At 55.8% G+C, this 20,299-nt stretch overlaps 3 protein-coding genes across 3 annotated transcripts; all 3 read left to right on the top strand.

Annotated features, from left to right (window-relative positions):
• Positions 1-3,731: 3,731 nt before the first annotated feature.
• On the top strand, positions 3,732-6,981 carry HOXA7 (homeobox A7). Its single transcript, XM_049641639.1, has 2 exons — positions 3,732-4,212; positions 5,197-6,981. The coding sequence occupies exons 1-2, from the start codon at positions 3,834-3,836 to the stop codon at positions 5,529-5,531; spliced, it is 714 nt and encodes a 237-aa protein (XP_049497596.1). The 5' UTR covers positions 3,732-3,833; the 3' UTR covers positions 5,532-6,981.
• A 5,350-nt stretch (positions 6,982-12,331) lies between these two features.
• On the top strand, positions 12,332-15,045 carry HOXA6 (homeobox A6). The gene is made up of 2 exons (XM_049641638.1): positions 12,332-13,172; positions 14,593-15,045. The coding sequence occupies exons 1-2, from the start codon at positions 12,731-12,733 to the stop codon at positions 14,850-14,852; spliced, it is 702 nt and encodes a 233-aa protein (XP_049497595.1). The 5' UTR covers positions 12,332-12,730; the 3' UTR covers positions 14,853-15,045.
• Positions 15,046-16,461: 1,416 nt separating this feature from the next.
• Positions 16,462-19,447, top strand: HOXA5 (homeobox A5). The gene is made up of 2 exons (XM_049641637.1): positions 16,462-17,441; positions 18,431-19,447. The coding sequence occupies exons 1-2, from the start codon at positions 16,547-16,549 to the stop codon at positions 18,679-18,681; spliced, it is 1,146 nt and encodes a 381-aa protein (XP_049497594.1). The 5' UTR covers positions 16,462-16,546; the 3' UTR covers positions 18,682-19,447.
• The last annotated feature ends 852 nt before the right edge of the window (positions 19,448-20,299 follow it).

Genomic DNA, 20,299 nt, shown 5'->3' with positions numbered 1-20,299 from the left:
TTTTTTTTTTTTTTTTTTTTTTTTTTTTTTTTTTTTTTTTTGGCAGTGGAGCTGCTTAGGCTACTCCGGTTTCCCCTGCTCAGGAGGCGAGGAGGAGGGAGGGGACCCCAATCTAGGCCCAGCCTATCCCGGACCCTGGGCGGGGAACACGCCCCGGAACCTTCCAGGAGACGGCCACGAGTTGCGGGTGCGAGGATCAGCCCCTGGTGCAGAATGCTTTCAGAGGGAACACGCAAAGCAAACAGAGAACAAACACTTCGAAGCACCCCGGAGCCCTGTGAACACGCCACGCGGTGTATTTATTTGGGTTGTAATAGTCTCTGCCAAGCCCACAAAATGTTTACAACCTGCATCTCCGCGCGGTACACGCTGTAAAACTGGCGACTGGATTTTGGCTGACAGATCTCCTGAGCGTTTCTCTCTCCTTCTCTCTCTTCCTCCCTTCCTCCCTCCCGGCCGTCCCTCTCCTCTCTTTTTCTCCATTTATATACACACGTTGGTATTGAAGACACACGCCCTCATTATCTTTCCTCCTATAATACGCAGTATTTCACAGCATCCGATTGTAAGAAGGGTTTTGTAGCTTCCCCGAGAGCCGCCCGTGGCCATGTAGCCAAGCTGCAGATACAAAGCTCGATTTATGTAACTACAAATAAATGGCGAAGGAGCAGATCGGTGGCCACCGCTTCTCTCCACCGAGTATGGAGGCCCCAGGTAGGTGCCGGCCGGTCGAGATCTCAGAGGCCTCCCGGACAGCCACGCGGGGCCTTTCTTGCCCTTGGCCGGCTGGTGGCTGGGAGGCGGCTCTCCCGCCCGGCTGCCTGGGAAGCGCTTCCCTGTTAGCCGCGCAAACAAAACCCCCCGCGTCAGCCCCAGCTCGTTTGCACTCGTCGGGGATGGATTTGTCCCCGCGCCGCGACCGGGGATTGCTCAGTGGATGAAGAACGGATGCGCAGCTCGCGCGAGGGGCGCGGGTGGAAACGTTCAGACACGCAAATCGCCAGTCACCAGACCTGAGACAGGCTCCCTTCGCAACCCCAGGGCTGGCCTTAACATTCTTAGCTGGATTTAAATATTGAGGACTGTTTGGGAACAAGAAGCAAGGGAAATACATTCTGTCTGGTAGGGAGGAACCCAGCTCCATGAGAGCGGTGAGGGGGGTGTCTTTTTGTAAAGACAGCTCGGCTGATGAGAAACCCACCTACACGTGCCTGCTCCAGGCCGAGCGTCAACGAGTATTTCTGTGAATATTATCACATATAACCCAGTGCATTTGTGTCTTTTCAGCCAAATAAGTAGGAAACCAATGGCTGGAGAACACACGATTATAAGGGGCCCTTACTGAAAGCCTGACTTTGGCCTTTCCGTTTTAAAACCCTGCCCCAGAAGGCAGGAGGAGAGAGAGGAGCCCGGAAACGAAAGAAAAAATTCTGCACCCGCGGGACTCGGCCCAGTTGGCTGACTTGGGCCCAGAAAGGCCAAGGCCTTGCCGGCGGTATCTGGATTCTCCTTGGCCCCAGCCGAGGGGCAGCGCGTCCTGCCAGGACCGTTTGGACCTGCGCCGGACCTGCGCTGGGCAGGGATGAGCCTGTGGCGTGGGCTCTCAGCCCTCTTGCGTTCCTTCCCGCGCTCCCTGAAATCTCTCCCCACTCGGTCTGGGTCATCTCACTTCAGGGCAGGTTTTACTCTAAACGCCATCGCTGTCTGCCGCTCCAGCCGCCCGAGTCTAGACAGACGGCGGCGGCGGCGGCGGGGCCCGGTCTTTCTCTTTGCATCTTGCTCCGTGTCACCCGAGGAACAATTTATTGGTCTAAAGCTGTCTAATTCCGCCTCTTTGATCTCCTAGCTTTCTTGCTTGCTTCGTCTTCTTTTAACTTTCTTATGTTTTTATTTCCTGCCAGAAAGCGATGCTATTTGGAATATTTGATGTTTCTTCCCTTCCCATGTTACATCCTCCGTTCTCCAATCCAGACACGTTATCATCCTGATGCTTCAAAAAGGGCATCCCCGGATATTGCCCCCCCCCCCACAGCCCTTGTACCCCCAGGGGAAACCAGCAGGCGCCCACCTGCCCGGACAGCCCCTGCCTCCCCACCCACTCCCCTGGGCAGTCCATTAAGGCAGGAGCTGGGACTCCGTTGCATCCGGGTCTGGACCCTCTGGTTGCCTTTTGTGCTCCTGGGACCCCCTGAGAGGGTGCAGTGAAGGGGGGGTGGCCTGGACTCTCTGAAAGTGATGGGAAGTGCTTTGTACACAAGGAACCAAACTCTATAATTTAGAGGAGAATTTCCGGGGCAATTCCATTGTGAGGTCGGGTTTATGGTGTGCAATCGAGCTGAGCAGTAAAAGGCATACTGACCTGCCGGCTGGGCTTCCAGCGAGGCCTGAGCAGTTTATGAGGCGTTTAGGGGAAGGGTTTGCCCCACCACACTCCACCGAGCGGTGGGCAGCAGAGACTTCGGCTGGTCCAACCCTGAGCAGGGGTTGGAGGCTTGGAAAGGTAAGCTCCATGCGTTGGGGACCTGACGGGAGGGAGGGAGACTATTGTGTGCTCCGCTCTCTGTGAGCCAGTCTTGCAAATGTGAAGACACCAGAGTCTGGGTGGCCATTCGAGAGGGGTCCTCTTATTTGTTTTGGTGGTCTCCAAAAGAAATGGAAATCCAGAGTGGGCTGAAGTCCCCAGGCACCTGGACCCCCTCTCTCCTTTCCAAACTGGCTCTACAGTATGTATTGCTTGTTCCCAGGCACTCAAGCCCTTGAGGAGCTGGCAGAGGCCCATGGGTGGCCCCTGTGACGTCTTCCAGAACAGTCCCAGCGCTAGGAGTACCTGGAAAGGTGTGGGGCCCAAGGTTCCTCCAACCTTGGGGAAAGAGACTTGGTTCCCCTTGAACCAGGGGGAACCAGAGGTTGCAGGGAGGACAAAAGAGTAACCAGCTGTTTCTTAAGCTGCCAGAGACCAGCCAGGTGCCCCGGAGCGAATGCACGTACCCTGCCAGGACAGCGGTGTCCAGAAGGAGGGAGGGGAACCCCATGTTAATAAATCTGTTGGCAAATGAGGCTCATCAATAGATAAATATTTCACTGCTTCCTTTAAGGCGGATAAACAGTGTGCTGCCGATTAAGGAAAGGAAGCTGGGAGACGTTGACTTTATTCGAACCACATGGTTCCAGCTTGCGGTGGCGTTCTCACTGCAGCTGGAAGCGACACTGCGCCGGCCCCATCTGGATCAGAGTCTAAGCCGGCCTATCGCCCAGTGGACCTGGGCGTGGGGGGCGGGTCGGGGGACGCGGGCAAAGAACCCATCTGCCCAGAGCTGAGACTTGCCCATGGGCTGCTGTAGGGCGGGCGGGTGCGCACTGCGCAGAGACCCTCCCTAGGCTGGGTCAGTGGACAGGACGGGGGTAGGGAGGGCCCGAAGGCTTGGTCCAGAGTTCAGTGATAGGCAAAAAGGAGGCTGTGCTGGGCCGACCCCGCGCGGCCTCTGCAGACTAGGCGTCCAGGTTGTGGTGGACTGAGCGCTCGCACGGAGCCTCGGGGTCCCTTTCCCGCGGGACGCGCCAGGCGGGCCAGGCGCGGGCAGATTCGTTGACCACATATTTGAGCCTCTTCCCCTTCCATTCTAGGCTGCCGCTGGCCCCGCGGAGCGAGACCACCTGTGAGGGCTGCTGAGATTGGCGGAGGCGGTCATGTGGGCGGTCACGTGCTGCGGCGAGCTCGGTCCAAAAGAAAATGGGGTTTGGTGTAAATCTGGGGGTGTAATGTTATCATATATCACGCTACCTCGTAAAACCGACACTGAAAGCTGCCGGACAACAAATCACAGGTCAAAATTATGAGTTCTTCGTATTATGTGAACGCGCTTTTTAGCAAATATACGGCGGGGGCTTCTCTGTTCCAAAATGCCGAGCCGACTTCTTGCTCCTTTGCGCCCAACTCGCAGAGAAGCGGCTACGGGGCCGGCGCCGGCGCCTTCGCTTCGACCGTACCGGGCTTGTACAATGTCAACAGCCCCCTCTATCAGAGCCCCTTCGCGTCCGGCTACGGCCTGGGCGCCGACGCCTACGGCAACTTGCCCTGCGCCTCCTACGACCAAAACATCCCCGGGCTCTGCAGTGACCTCGCCAAAGGCGCTTGCGACAAGGCGGACGAAGGCGCGCTGCACGGCCCGGCCGAGGCCAATTTCCGCATCTACCCCTGGATGCGGTCTTCAGGTAGGCGCAGCAGCTAGGCGGGCCGGGTGGGTGGGCGGACGGACAGGCAGAAGGGAGCGCGGGGCTGGGGAGCGCGGAGAGCCGAGAGAGGCGACTGGGAGCCGGCGGCCCCGTGACTCCTGGCGGCGCTGCCTTTCTGGTTTTAATTAGAGTCGAGGCGCCATAGCGTGGAGAGCCCGTAGCATTGTATGTAAATGAGGCTCATAAAACTTTTTATGACCCAATTAATGGGTTCGATCCTCGTAAATTTATTTAACTCCATTTGCCTTGGAATTTTAACATTTTGCTCGCTATTCTCTCTTTCTCTCTTTCTCTCTCCCTTTCTCTCTCCCTTTCTTCTCTCCCTCCCTCCTCTTTTTCCTTTCAGCCTGGCTTTTCTTTCTCAAAAGCAGGAAGAGCCAAACCCTTCATCTGGGCCCCTCTAACGCCCCAGTGCCAGGGGCCATTTAAAGGCGGGGTGGGGAACCAGAGCGGAGACAGGGGGTCGGAGTGCCCTAGGAAGTTCCGGGGATGGGGGGCGCGGTCTTCTAGCGAGGAAAGGCGCCCCTGGAGAGCGGACCGCCCGATGGTCACCCACTTGCCTAGCAAGAGGCGGGGGGGAAGCGGTCCAGCTCTCCTTTGAATGGCAAAAGCGCAGCGTCTCCCACTTGCCCACACTCTATATTTACAATTTCCCTTTGTCAGGGGGAAGCAGGACATTGTGGAAGCCTAGCCGGCTGGAAAGGGCGGTTGTAAAGTTGGGATTCTGCGCCTTGCCTCCTCACAGAGCTGCCTGCGCGTCTGGCACCGCAGTTGGGGTCTTCCGCTAACACTCCCGCTCCTCCCCCAGCTCCGTTCCGGGGCGCGGGCGGAGGGGGACGCGCGCCCGGGCTAGCGCTGGGAGAAAGGTGCAGGCTCTGGGATAGCGGTCTGGCTAATGCACTGTCTTGTGTCTGTGTTGGCTAAACTGTCCGTGTGTCCGTGTGTCCACATGTCTGCTTCCAGGGCCCGACAGGAAGCGGGGCCGCCAGACCTACACGCGCTACCAGACGCTGGAGCTGGAGAAGGAGTTCCACTTCAACCGCTACCTGACGCGGCGCCGCCGCATCGAGATCGCCCATGCGCTCTGCCTCACCGAGCGCCAGATCAAGATCTGGTTCCAGAACCGCCGCATGAAGTGGAAGAAAGAGCATAAAGATGAGGGTCCGGCCGCCGCAGCCCCCGAGGGCGCAGTGCCCGCCGCCGCCGCCGCCACCACCGCCACCACCGCCGCCGCCACGGACAAGGCCGACGATGAGGACGAAGACGACGAAGAGGAAGACGACGAGGAAGAGGAATGAGGGGCGGAGTAGGGGCCCTGGCTGCACCAGACAGTCGGGAAAGCGTCTTTAGAGACTCACTGAATTTATTTACAAAAGTGGAAACAATAAAAAGAAAACGTGAAAAACAAAAACAAAAACAACAATCCCCAACCTGCACCCATCTACCCCATTACCTATCCCAGCTCCCACCTTTTCTGGACTAAGCAGCCGCCTAGACTGGGTCCCCTTGGGGATCCCTCTGCCCCAAGGACTCCCAGCAGACACTCTCCCTACCCCGGCCGCCCAGTTCTGCACTGGCACGGCTAAAATACTACCTAGCACAGGCCTCGGCCAGAGGCAACCCCAAACTACCTATGGGCCCAGTCCCCAGTAGGCCTCCACTCCCAGGAAGCCCAGACGCGTCCCAACACTGGCAGACACCCAGCACCTCCCCCATACCGACAAGGACCTGATTTTCTCAGTACTACCTACTCGCCCCAAACTACCTATTTTGTGCTCACTGGCTCGCCTGCTACCTAGTGCCGGCCCCTTCCCCGGGCCAGGCCCCTCTTGCTTCTGCCCAGCAGCCTTTGGGGTCCCTGAGGCTGCACTGAGGAGACGCTGGGGTCCGGGGACCAGGGTATTGGCTTCTATTTAAATTGAAAAATAATATATTTATTCCAAAGCATTCTAAGTGCTGCAACCTAGAATCCCTCCATCTCTGGTCTGGGCACCCCAAGTTCAGGCCCTTTACTCCCACTTCTGGAGGGGAGCACTCCCAAGCTAGCTGCAGACCTCTGGGTTAGCTTTGCTTAGTAGGACTGCAGAGATGCTCCCAGCCTCCTGCACCTCCCCTGGCCCCATGTCCTACTGTCCAGCCATGTTGAATATGTACACCCTGACTTTTCCTACAATAGCAAATATTGTATATTTGAACAAGTTTTTTTTTTTTTTGTCATTTATATAGTCTTGGAGGTCATTTGTAAGGCAATGTCTTGACTTGGGAAGGATGTGTTAATGGGGTGACTTTGTAGCATGGTGTGTTGTCTTGAGCTAACTTTATAGCTGGTGGGGAGGGCTAATGCCCTTCTCAATGCCCTTCATCTCTTGTGTTGTCCTGCGTCCCCCCTTGTCCCTTTAGGCTTTAGCTTGGGGTTCCAGGAATGGGAAGGCATGCTTCCTGTCTTGCCCAGCTAACCGTGTTTTATGTAACAGAAAAATAAAGATGCTTGGTGACAAAGAAACATGGACTGCTTTATCTAGGGGGGCCTGGGAAAGAGAGGTGACCATGGCTGGAGAGCAAGCCCTGGGTATGTCTGCATGCCCAAAGGGGTCTTGGGGAAGCAAAAATGGAAGGATGAATAACATCCAGGTGTTGAGTGTCCATGGTTTGGTGTTTATGTGTGGCAGGTCCCTTTTTGTGTGGATTTGTATAGGTGCGTGTGTACCTCTTTTGTATGTGCATTTTTATGTATGTGTGTATTACTACAGGAATCCATAATTTTATGTATTTCTGTGTCCATAATTGAGTGTGTGTGTTTCTGTGTGCCTATAATTGTACATATGCATTTCTCTGGAGATTTTTGTCTTGGTTTTGTGTGTGTGCACAAACATCTCCCGGATCTCTAGAAAACGGAATCTTCCGTAGATACATTGTATTCTATGAATCTCTCTAAAAACCCATAAATTCCATGAGCAAATCCAAAATCCACCCTTTCCCCTACTGCTGTGGGGTGGGCTTGGGAAGGGGTATTACCCTGCCAATGATCCTGAATTTTCCATGAACCCAGCCCCATGCTAGGAGGTGGGATTCAGGCCCTTTGACGCAGCCCCCCTCCCACCCTGCATTCAGGCAAAGCAAGGGCGCCTGGGCACAGCACTGCAACTGAGGGGTAGAGGAAGAGGCAGGGACCGCAGACCCCCTGGCTGCGGAGCCTTGGCGGGGGCGTCCGGGTGCGGGGAAGGATGAGGGTCTGCCTAAGGGGCGAAGGGCGATGGGGACAGCGCAGAATAGCCTGAGCTTGGCGGGCGAAGACCTCGACTCCAGCCTCCTGCCTAGGTTGGGCCCGCTTCTTATTGCTCTTTTAATAAAACCCGGCCCAACTGGGTTTGTAAAACCTGCGTCCCCAAGTCGGGGCAGCCTCGGTGGTAAGATGGCGCCGGTGTAAGAGCTGCCTCCTCTTAGTGATGGGGAAAGGGTCATAAATCCGTTGTTGTTTATGAAAATTTACAACTTTGCAATACAACTTTATGAGTTGTTCGGCCCTTCCATTGGCCGCTGTCGGTCATGTGGATGGGAACCGTGAACATGAACTTTTTTATAATTTCCCTTGCGAGAATAGAGCCGCATTCTTTTGCTCCGCTCCGTCCTGCCTGCTTCGGAGCTCTGCCTTCCAGCCGGGCTTGGCTGCGCTTTGTCCGGCGATGGCGAGCGAGACGAGGCCCCGGCCCGGCCCGGCCCGGCCGCTCCCGCTGGAGGTGGGGCGCGTCCAGTTCCCGGCGCCGCGGCGGCCGCTTCGCAACGCGCAACCTGGCTAATTTCCTGCGTCCTCTGGCACCAGGAAGGAGGACAATTCGTCTCCCTGGCTGCCCAAGCGACAGCTGTCAGAGGGGCAGGAGCTTCTGGGAGCCGCCATCTGAAGGTGAGACATGTGGGGAGACAGGAGCAAAGGTGGTGAGATGGCAGCAGGCGCCGGCGGCGGTGGGAGAGGGCACTAGGGCGGCTTTGAAGAGGGGCATACTCACCCTCGCCCACACTCACCGTTCACACTTGCCCCCCTTCACACGTGCGCGCGCGCGCACACACACACACACACACACACACACACTCTCCCTCTCTCCTCTCTCTTGCTCACCATGGCAGTGAATGCCAGCCTCCTTTCAGTGGCACAGCGCCCTGGCATGGGGCAGGAGCACTGAGGTCTCTCCCCTCTTCCCCAGCGACCTTGCCGAGCCCAAAAAGAAGTGGCCCTGCCCTCCGCGTTCCTTGCCAGTCTCCCGGGTTTGGATTTTTTTTTTTTTTTCATTCATGACCCAGTTGGCTCGGTTGAATTTCCCAACAATTGAAGACAGTTCCCGACCTGGGGAGGTGGAAAGAGGTGAGGGCAAAGTGAATTAATCGACCTGCTTTTTATTAGTGTCAACACAGCACCTTCTATTCTGAGGGAATCGGTTTCTGGAGAGAAAGGTAGAATGAGGGGGAAAAAACAAACAAACAAAAACTTACTAATTCGGCCAGGTTCTTCTGCTGATTGCCTGCTTCCTTTCACGCGGTTTTCAGATGACAGATGTGTCTGAAGCGCGGGGAGAGGGACTAGGTGCGTGGGTGGAACTCTGTGTTGGAGGAGAGGATGGGGTTAATTGGCTGGGTGTTGCTTGGCGGGAAGTTTCGGTGCAGAGAATGTAGTGGTGTTATTGAGAGTGGCAGGGGCCCGCAGCTAAGGTTGAAAGAAGGACGCAAACCGCGTCTGGGCGATAGGGGGACCCCACCACCCCCACATCGGCGCAGCGGGCCGCCGACCGCGGGCCCCACTTTCCGCGAGCCGGGAGGGGACTGTGAAGCCGCCCGGGAGGCACGGAGGGTACCGTGGGCATTGACTTTATGTGGAGCGGTGGCACAGACCGTTGCTTGGCCTGGGTGCGCGTCGGCCAGATTTGCCCCGGGAGCTTCCTGGGACTGCGACCAGAAACGATCCTGAGGTTCTGGGCTCGAGTTCTTTTTGTTTGTTCTGTGGTTCTGGTCGTTGTTGTTGTTTTTCCACCTTAAGATAATACCTTGATGTGCATTCGAAAATTAAGAAGAGGCTGTAGATGTTTGGGACGTCCACCGGCGCTGTGGGTGCACTCAGGGCGGATAAAGCTGCGCGTTTGCGTCGCAGGGCCGCGGGCTGCCTGACTGCGGCTGCCGCGGGCAGATTATTTATTGCGACCGCGCTGGGCGCTCGCTGCTGCCACGCTGTGGCCGTCGCTGGGACCGACGCCAGCCGCAGCCCCGCGTCGTGCAGCCTGGCGCGACTGCTGCGCGGGCCCCTCAGAGATTCCCAAGCAGGCCGAGCAGAGGGGGGCAAGGGAGGACCTGAGGGGCGGCCTCCCAGGGCCTGTCGGGAACCTCCCCCGCCTTGGCCACCCCTGATAGGAGCTGGAAGCCCGACCAGACTCGGGTCCTCCCCCTACCCCCAGCGCCATGGAGACTGGTTGCACAGGCGGCCTGGCACGTTATGGCTGCTTCTGTCCAAACTGCGCGTCCCAAGGCGTCCCCGGGGCGCACGCTGGTTCGGGGAAGGCGCCCGCTTTGGGATTTTCAAATCGGAGAGACCATTCCTGGCCCCGAGGCCTGCAGGCCTGGCTGGCCCTGAGGAGGATTGGCTATGGCAAGGAAGGCGGGCTTTGGCGTCAGGCGAGGGCCTGTGACAGGCAGAGGCCGCACCTGTATGCTATGGGCTCTGGCCTGGGCTACAGATCCAGGCGGCCCGGGTGGCCCTCAAGGTCCCCCCCACACACCGGCGGGCCGCCCTCCAAGCTGGCGGAGGTCGAGTGGGCAGCCCAGAGAAAGGGCGGACTGTGGGGCCCTGCTCACCATCCAGTCCCCCTTGAAGAGCAGCTGGAAGGTAAGTAGACGTTCTCTGTGGCTTTGACCTAGAAAAGAGTGTCCTGATAGCCATTCTCACTATCCCAGGAGAGGCTCCCTCCAGCGTCTGGGGCTCCTATTCTTGCCTGAGTGTGTGTGTGTCTGTCTGTCTCTCTCTCTCTCTCTCTCTCTCTCTATATATATATATATATATATGCACCTAAAGCTGGTTGGAGAAATAAATTGGGCCGTTGCCAACCTGATATGTACCAGCCTTGGCTAACACCTGGAGATTTCAATTTAATTTATTTTTTTCTGTCTCACTGCCTATAGAAGCTAGAAACACAATGGTTTTTGGCTCTTAGCTGAGAAATCAAATTCTGTCATTGTCTGGGGGTAATTATTAGATCAAGAATCTAAGTCAAACCATAACAAATAATAACAATAGTAGTCTACGTAGTCAACTGCCATCACTCCCAATGCTGTGTGAGACCTGGAGGTATGAAGCAGAAATTATAAATGTAAACATTTCTCAACATCTCCCAACAGTTATTTTTGTCTTATATAATAATAATTTGCTTGACGTCACTGTCATCTGATGGTCTTGTTTAGGAAACAATAACTCAAACATGATTTTCTTTGGACATAGCCTTAAAAAAAATAGTTCCCTTTAAAATTGTTTACTTGAGTTTTCATTTTCACCTATCGGGTCCATTCCCTGAAGAAATTCCAGGGAAATGTTACATTCTCTCTTCTCCTGCCAGGCCCTTTTTACATATGCAAAGGAGAAACTTTCCCAGCGTGGATTGATTGGGGCACAGGGAGAAGGCTTCTGGGTGTAGACCCCATCGTATGGGCAACAGCCACTTTCTAGGGTGCTTGCTAGGTTCTGTGGAGGCCACCCTTAGCCCAGTCCTTTCCCAGTTTTCTCCCTTTGAGGGAAGTGAGGGCAGGGGCAAAAAAAAAAAAAATCAAAAAGCAAGGAGGAGATTAAGGAAGTCGTTGTCAGATTCCAGGAGGGCATTGCCACCCCCAAGTCCTGAACCCCATCAGCCTGCATTCATCAGAGTTTTACAGATCTTAGAAACATCCTCCGGAAATTCAACCAAATTGTATAAATAGTCTTTCTTCAGCCTCCACAGAATTGAGGATTTTAAAGCTAATTCAAGGGTTTTACAAGCCCAACAAATACAGTTGTAAAAATGCCATTGGAAAGATATCACGTTTTACAAAATGAGATTGATCCATGTGCTGTAAAAGTCAACTATCTCCAAGGCACACCTATCAAGCAAGGGCAGCCAGGGACACGCTTTTCACCTCCTGTCTGGGAAAGGCCAGGCCTGTGACAACGGCAAAAGCAATGCAGACGATTCCTGGAGCCCGTGAGGCAACTGTTCCCGGCACTGGGGCAACTGCAACCGGCAGGCCCCCAGCAGTCCCAGGAAAGGCAGGGGAGAGGGTACACCCCGGGAAAGTGCGGGCTGTCGGGCACCCCAGAAACCAAGCACATCAATTATCCCACAGCCTTTGGGACATCCCAGCTGCCCTCTATGCCTGGCTCGGCAGGGACCTTGGGATGCCGTGCCTCCAGAAAGAGGACAGATATTCCACATCTGGATCTGTCTCAGCTCTGAGCACTTCGGGTGTTGAGAGGACGAGTCCCAAGGGCTGGGTGAGGGGAGCAGGTTCCCCCATTTTGCTTCGAAGCTCAGTCTCCAGGCCACTCCCCTGTAGGTCCCTTTCTTGTTGAAACCAGTGGTTTCTGGCCTCTGGATTCCTGGGTTCAAAGGTGGTACGGGGACGCACAGCTTGTGGGGTGCTTTGAGGCCAGGCGGTCGCTGGCCATTGGAGGGGAGCCCGTCTGGACTCAAAGGAGACGTGTTGTATGTGGGCGGATGGGGCTGCCAGGGGAAGACGTTTAGCCGCGTCCTGGTCAGCTCGAGGTGAGCCTTCGGCTCCAGGCGGTAGCGAGGCCCAGGCCCTTGGTGGGAGTGGGAAGGAAAGAGGGAAGGGATGCACGGATTCCTAAGACGCAGGAGTGAGGAGCTGGGCGTGAAGGCCTGGTTTCTCAGGCCCCCTTCTTCAGTCCCGGAACCCGCACCCACGGGCGGGGGCGTGCAGAGGGAGGGGCACGCTCAGGGCCCTGCGGGGCGGGCAAGCCGGCCGGGAGCTAAGCCGTCGTGGTCACCGCCCCTCCCGGCGCGGGGCTGTCAGGTTTCCTGTTTGGAAAGAAAAACCAGCAAAATCCGAAAAGGCAAGAAGGGGAGGAGGAGGGAGCGGGCCTGGCGGGGCCTTTGCGGCGGCCCGGACTCTAGTGCCCCTACCCCGGCCTGATTCGCACGCCCCTGCCCGGGCCGTGCCCGCCGCTGGCGTTCGGAAAGAGAGCCGGGCCGGCTGGCTGTGCGCGCCCATTAATCTGCCGGGCGGGCGGCGGGCGGCGGGCGGGCGGGCTGGGGGCTGTTTGTAACTTTGCTGCCTCGGTCGCCGCGGTCCCCGGGGAGCGGGCTCCAGCGCTCGCTCCCATTGGCCGCCGCCGCGTCAGCTGGTGCGATTTGCTGCTGTCGCTTTTGGCGTTCGGCCATCCAGAAACAAACCAGTTCGATGACTACTAATAGTTATAGCCAGATGTACTAATACACAACAAATCACAGTCCTGCAGAGGGGCGCGCAAATGAGTTCCTATTTTGTGAATCCCACTTTCCCCGGGAGCCTGCCCAGCGGCCAGGACTCCTTCTTGGGCCAGCTGCCCCTCTACCCGGCTGGCTATGACGCGCTGAGGCCCTTCCCGGCCTCGTACGGGGCGTCGAGCCTCCCGGACAAGACGTACACCTCACCTTGTTTCTACCAACAGTCCAACTCGGTCCTGGCCTGCAACCGGGCGTCCTACGAGTACGGGGCCTCGTGTTTCTATTCTGATAAGGACCTCAGTGGCGCCTCGCCCTCAGGCAGTGGCAAGCAGAGGGGCCCCGGGGACTACCTGCACTTTTCTCCCGAGCAGCAGTACAAACCCGACAGCAGCAGCGTGCCGGGCAAAGCCCTCCATGACGAAGGCACCGACCGGAAGTACACGAGCCCTGTTTACCCCTGGATGCAGCGGATGAACTCCTGCGCGGGTAAGGCATTTCCCTGCAGCCCCCCCCAAGAGAGTGGAGGGAGAGGGGGAAGGGGGCAGGGAAAGAAGGAAGGAAGGAGGAGACGGAAATTAGAAAGAGGAAATGGAGAGAAAGGAGGAAAGAATGAACAAAGTTTCTTTGGCTTTTTTAAGAGATTAAAGAAAAAGAAAGAAAAAAGAAAACTAACCCATTCCCACTGAGGCAATCAAGCTGTGGCAGAGTGAAGGCACGGCACTGGTGTCCATGTAAGGTGACACCCTAGGGGATCGAGAGGGGTCACTGCCACCCTACGTGAGACCCTGTGACAGGGGCAACCTGAACAGAGAGTGAGGCTGGAGGGGAGGGAGTGCCTGCCCACACTTCCCCCTGGAAACACCCTGCACAGATCCCCAAGTAGAAGATGGCCTTCTGCACCCATCACTGATCATTCCCCTTCACCCCCCAATCCCTCTCCTTTCTGCCCTTCAAAACCCCATGTAGTTAGAGGCTCTCACTTGGCCTCTTCCAGTGTCTCCCCAAAGCCTTGGAGGGCCACATCCCCAGCCTCAGGATTTTTTTTTTCCTCTTTCTCCTCCCTTCCCTCCTCCCCCTTCCACTCAACTGCTCACTCTTAGCCAACTTCTGCCTCCTTTTGAGGCCCTGCCTGAGTCTCACACACCCAGCCTGGGGGGAGCCCCCCAACCTTGGGTTCCTTTGGCACCAGAACAGATAGCCCATCACAGTCCTACATTTCCAGAAACCCCAGATGGCCCATAGCTCCATCCCTTTGCCTCTGGTTTCCAAAAACTCAACAGAGAATCCTAGGACAGAACCCAGTGCAGATTTTTAAGCTTCTAGTGTTTTGCTTTAAAAGCCTTGTGTTGTTTTGTTTTGTTTTGTTTTGTTCCAAGGGAGCTCTGCATTTCGCAGAAGGGCCATACAATTTGGGGGCGTTTGCAAAGATTTGAGAGGGCTGACCAGTTTTCATTTTCCAAAAAAACATGTTGAGTCCTGACATGTCTGGCCACAGTAACACCTTCACAGAGATTCGTGTGTGAGTTCCGAGTGTCTACCCTACTCACAGGGCTCCACACCCATCACTTCCAGACACAAGCTCTGCACTCCCACAAAAACACGACCCAGGTACCCTGAATTAAGAATGCTCATTCTATTCCTTTTGCCTGTAATGGTTTTCTTGCAGAGCAGATTTTTCAAAAACAATAAGTTCTCACTTCAGGTTGTCTTAGGTGGAAAACATCTCGCTTGGTATGAAATAATCTTCTCCCATCCTTCCCGCTTTCGGCCTTAGACACAGTGAAAGAGGCTGGAGTGGAGAGGGGTGGTTTCCAGCTTAGAGGCCAGGGGCGCGGGGCGCGGGTCTGACTGGTTCGGCGGCCGGGATCCTCCTGGTTCACTGGCGCCCGGCCATTTCTGCCCGCAGGTGCCGTGTATGGAAGTCACGGGCGCCGAGGCCGCCAGACCTACACGCGCTACCAGACGCTGGAGCTGGAGAAGGAGTTCCACTTCAACCGCTACCTGACGCGGCGCCGCCGCATTGAGATCGCCAACGCGCTCTGCCTCACCGAGCGCCAGATCAAGATCTGGTTCCAGAACCGCCGCATGAAGTGGAAAAAGGAAAATAAACTCATCAATTCCACACAGCCCAGCGGGGAGGACGCTGAGGCAAAGGCGGGCGAGTAGACGCCTGGGCAGGGACCAGGCCAGCACCGCAACCTCCCTCGGCTTTGCCCCCTTGCCTTCGCCTGCTCCCCAACTTTTCTCCCCCGCCTGCCCCCATCCGGGGGGCTTCTGCAGCTTCAGGGGAGCCGGGAGCTTTGCAAACGCCTGAGCATTTATTTCTCACACACACACAAAATCCCACACACAGCCAATCTCAGCGGTGGAGCGGGGCGCACTGCACACACAGTCCGGCTCTCCAAGGCTGCCCTAGCCGGCTTCGGATCCCAGGGCGCGCCCCGAATTCGTCCCCGGCTCTTGTGCTAGCGCCTTTGCGCGCCCCTGAGCTTGGGACGCGGGGTTGCTGGAGAGGAAAGAACCTGGGCCGAGCCCCTTTTGGTGCCTGGGCGTTTTCGCCTCGGTCCCTCGCCACCAAGTCCCGGAGGGCACCACCAAATCGACTCCGGCCACTGGAAAGAGGGGGCATAAAGGCTGGGGCCCCAGCACTTTGGTGGCATCCCAGGCCGCCCCCAGACAGGAAGAAGCGTGAGGAACAAAAGGGGCCCTGAGACAGCCTTGTCTCTCGGCCCCGCGCGCGACCGTCCGTGGAAGAGAAGCAGCCTCAGCTGAGCCAACCCAACCTGAGCGCGGGTGGAACTTTACAGCCCCGGGAGAGACTGGGCTCCCGAAGTCTCCAGCTCCGGATCCCGGATCCCCGCCTCCGACAGTGCCTGCGCAGCCACCAGAGAGTAGCTTTCAGGACCTAAGGAGGGGGCCCAGGGCCATGGGAACGGCAAGAGTCCTGGTTTCCAAATGTGCCAGGGGTGCCTGCGACTCTCAGCCTCCAGCGGGAAGTACCCTCCATGCCTTTCGGCTACATTCGTGATTCACTTTCGTCTTTCAGGACCCAGGAAAATAACTACGAAGATCCTAGGCACTAACACGAAATGCTTCCATTAGCACCCTCATTTTACTCCTGGAGATCTAAGCAAGACCCTAATAACTCGGCCCACGGATTCCCAGCCCCCAAACAGCTTCTGTGGCTGCGGGGAGCCTGGGCCCACTCGCTGGGTTCACCGAGAACCCTCCGAATTGGGGCCCGGCTGGCTCGAGGAAAGGGACCTGGTGGTGAAGATTCTCCAGGCTGGATACTTAAAGCAAATCAAATAGCGAACTAATGACACGAAAACCATATTTGCACGAAAGAAAAATCGACTCCGGTTATAAAAGTGTATGGAATTTGACCTCGCCTCGGAGAAACACTACACAAAAGCTATCTTTAATAGACGCCTGTCATTTAAGAGCGGCAGGGACACTGTCCCTCATGCACTCACAAAAAAAACAGAGCCGTAATTGTAGCTGCTGCTGCGGGCAGGATTTATTTCTCCAATTGGCTAAATGGCCTCCCCCCTTCCCCGAAGGTGATATCTGTATTTTCAAATTTCAGAGCTGCCGGCACGACGGGCAAAACCGACCCCAACCTCAACACGAAAATAAGAGGGGCTGCACAGCGGGGAAATAAAGTTGTTGTAAATAAAATCCAAGTCACCGTCTCCCCCCAATCCTCTGCATCCTCGCCGGGCGCGCGATCGGCAGCTGACGGCCTCACAATTGGTACATCCTAATGGAACTGCGAGGGAAATGCAATAATTTTGCCATAATGGGCTGTAACCTCAATTCGACCCCGGCCCTTGCAGCCCTCGGTCGGAAGCGGAGCGATGCGCCCTGCCTCCAGCGGGTGGCGCTCGAGTCCGACTGAACGGCGGCGGCGGGTGGCGGGCACGCGCCTGGGGCGCGCGCGCCACCCCTCTTGCCTCCACCCAACTCCCCCATTAGTGCACGAGTTTACCTCTAGAGGTCATCAGGCAGGATTTACGACTGGACAACAAAAGCACGTGATTCGAAGTCGTACCCCATATTTGGGTGCCTACGTAGGAGGGAACCAAGTACATGTCCCAGTCATTTCCATAATTCATCATAAATTGTGCAAGGGTGCTATAGACGCACAAACGACCGCGAGCCACAAATCAAGCACACATATCAAAAAACAAATGAGCTCTTATTTTGTAAACTCATTTTGCGGTCGCTATCCAAATGGCCCGGACTACCAGTTGCATAATTATGGAGATCATAGTTCCGTGAGCGAGCAATTCAGGGACTCGGCGAGCATGCACTCCGGCAGGTACGGCTACGGCTACAATGGCATGGATCTCAGCGTCGGCCGCTCCGGCTCTGGCCACTTTGGCTCCGGGGAGCGCGCCCGCAGCTACGCGGCCGGCGCCAGCGCGGCGCCTGCCGAGCCCAGGTACAGCCAGCCGGCCACGTCCACGCACTCGCCTCCGCCCGACCCGCTGCCCTGCTCCGCCGTGGCCCCCTCGCCCGGCAGCGACAGCCACCACGGCGGGAAAAACTCCCTGGGCAACTCCAGCGGCGCCTCGGCCAACGCCGGCAGCACCCACATCAGCAGCAGAGAGGGGGTTGGCACGGCGTCCGGAGCCGAGGAGGACGCCCCCGCCAGCAGCGAGCAGGCGAGCGCGCAGAGCGAGCCGAGCCCGGCGCCGCCCGCCCAACCCCAGATCTACCCCTGGATGCGCAAGCTGCACATAAGTCATGGTAAAGCCAGCCTTTTTCTAAATCCACGCGGCCGCGGGGGCGCGGCTTTCGGTCCCCCCTCTCTCCTTTACCGCCCTCTCTCCCCATCTCTCTCCTGGTCTCGCCTCTCCCAGCCCTGTGGAGTCTCTCCCCGCCGTTCTCCTTCCCCTGCTTCCCTCCTTTCACCTTCTCTTCTCTGCAGCGCCCAGCGCTCGCAAATGGGGAGGGGGGTGGTGGAGAAGGGCCGCTGGCCAAGCAAGTTTAGACGGTGCAACGGGGGGGGGGGGGGGGGAAAAATGCCATATCGAACCCCAGCGCCTCGGAACGCGCTCCCGGGTCAAGCCAGCCGAGCAGGGCGCAGAGAGGTAGAGGATGGCAGTAGGGGCCGTGAATCGGGCTTGTCAGGACGGATAATTTATGAGGAGGGCTACGCTGGGGAAACAGCGTTACTAATTAGAGTCCCCGAAAAGGGGCTTGGGGGGGAATAATCGAGGCGAGAGCCGGCGGGATTCTGAAGTTTGGGAGCAGAAGGGACAGCAGGAAAGGGAAGAAAAAGAAAGCAGGCGCCCCAAGCGTGCAGGCTGGAACAGAAGGCGGCTCGCGGGGCTGGAACTTTAAGGCAGGGTGACCTGGAGGCCACTTGGACGCTCAGGAAAGGGCCTGGCTTCCGTGGGTTTCTGAGAGGTGGGCTGCCTGGGAGGGCTGTTCCCCGCCTCGGGGTGCCAGGGGCAGAGCCAGAGGGAAGGAGAGGGGTGAAGGCAAGCCGGGCGATCCTTCGGGACGCGGCTCCAGCCTCAGATGGGCCGATTGTTCCCAGAGTCCAAATTGTATTGTTTTCTCTCTAGAAAGGAAGAGGGAAGGAAATTCGGGAGGGGTGGGCGGGTGAGGAGAGAGGACTTGTTGAGCTTTTTCTCCCCTGTTCCTTGCTCAGGAACCCTGGCTCGTCCAGCTGACTTGGGTAACCAGGGGCTGCGGAGTTGGTGGCTAAATCCCTGACTTTTCTGTTGCAGACAACATAGGCGGCCCGGAAGGCAAAAGGGCCCGGACGGCCTACACGCGCTACCAGACCCTGGAGCTGGAGAAGGAGTTCCACTTCAACCGCTACCTGACCCGCCGAAGAAGGATTGAAATAGCACATGCTCTTTGCCTCTCCGAGAGACAAATTAAAATCTGGTTCCAAAACCGGAGAATGAAGTGGAAAAAAGATAATAAGCTGAAAAGCATGAGCATGGCGGCGGCGGGAGGGGCCTTCCGCCCCTGAGTATTTGAGCGTTTAAAGTACTGAGCAGTATTAGCGGATCCCGCGTAGTGTCAGTACTAAGGTGACTTTCTGAAACTCCCTTGTGTTCCTTCTGTGAAGAAGCCCTGTTCTTGTTGCCCTAATTCATCTTTTAATCATGAGCCTGTTTATTGCCATTATAGCGCCTGTATAAGTAGATCTGCTTTCTGTTCATCTCTTTGTCCTGAATGGCTTTGTCTTGAAAAAAAAATAGATGTTTTAACTTATTTATATGAAGCAAGCTGTGTTACTTGAAGTAACTATAACAAAAAAAAAAGAGGAAAAAAAACACACAAAAAAGTCCCCCTTCAACCTCGTTTAGTGCCAATATTGTGTTGCACTCCAGTTGTTTAACTGTGCATGTGAGTGGAAGTGTTCCTGTCTCAATAGCTCCAAGCTGTTAAAGATATTTTTATTCAAACTACCTATATTCCTTGTGTAATTAATGCTGTTGTAGAGGTGACTTGATGAGACACAACTTAACTTGTTTGACGTGTAGTGACTAGTGACTCTGTGACGAAAACTGTGACTCCAAGCGGTGTGTCCCTGCGTGCCTTTGTAGGACCCTTTGCACGAACTCTGGAAGTGGCTCTTATAAGCGCAGCTTCAGTGATGTATGTTTTTGTGAACAAAGTTACAAATATTGTCCGAGTCTGGCTGTTTAAGCAAACTGTGATCAGCTTTTTTTTTTTTTTTTTTTTTTTTTTTTTTTTAAAAAAAAAACAAAGACTGGAAACAAAAAAATAAACTTTCTATTGTAAGTTCTCCTGGTCTGGTTTGTGCCAAATAGCAAGCGGCTCTTTCTGTTCTTCCGTCTGTCTGTCCAGTGCTGGAAGGCAGGGAGTCTGAGTCTACCTGAGCAGCCTGCCTGTGAAGGAGACCTCAGACCAACACCCTGACCCGCGACCTCCCTAACTGTGACCCATCAGAGTTCAGGGCAGAAGGTGGAGACGCGGTAGGTGGTTCTCAAGCCTGAGTCCGACCTGCCCATCTCTGAGGAAACCAAGTTAACTTGCTGGGTACAAAAAAGAGGAAGAGAGAGAAAGGAGCAAAGCACAGGGCTTTGTTAACAGCCCTCAGGGCCCACACTGATGCTGCCTCTTTCCTGAGGTCACATCCTAGGCCTCCACTTGCTGAAGAGGCTGCTGTGCCACATTGTGGCCCCCAAACCCTCTTCCTCTGACCCACCCAGGCACCCCTTCCCATTCCTCACCCTGAGCCCGGCTGGCTTCTTTTGCTACAATTAATTTGCTACAAATGGAAGGTACTTACCCCATCCTAGCTCGATTGGGAAACTCCTCAGGGCAGCTAAAGCGCAACTAGAGATTTGCACATTTACCGACTGCTTACACTGATGCCGTCTTTCCTTTTAAAAGTTATAAAACAGTAAACTTTATAAGCCCCAGTTCTGGCTATATGACATTTGGGTGCCAAATGAATAGGGTTTTGTCTATGAATTAGATCGTAAAATCATCCATAGCACAGACAGATCGGCTCACTGGCTATAAAACGTCACGTGGGGCCATTAAAGTAAGTTTTATGGTTTTGGGGAGTTGACATCCAACATTATATACCACATAACATATAATCTCACTGACGC

Source organism: Panthera uncia, chromosome A2, assembly GCF_023721935.1.
Source record: "Panthera uncia isolate 11264 chromosome A2, Puncia_PCG_1.0, whole genome shotgun sequence".
Classification (NCBI taxonomy): domain Eukaryota; kingdom Metazoa; phylum Chordata; class Mammalia; order Carnivora; family Felidae; genus Panthera; species Panthera uncia.
This window is presented reverse-complemented; position numbering and strand designations above follow the sequence as displayed.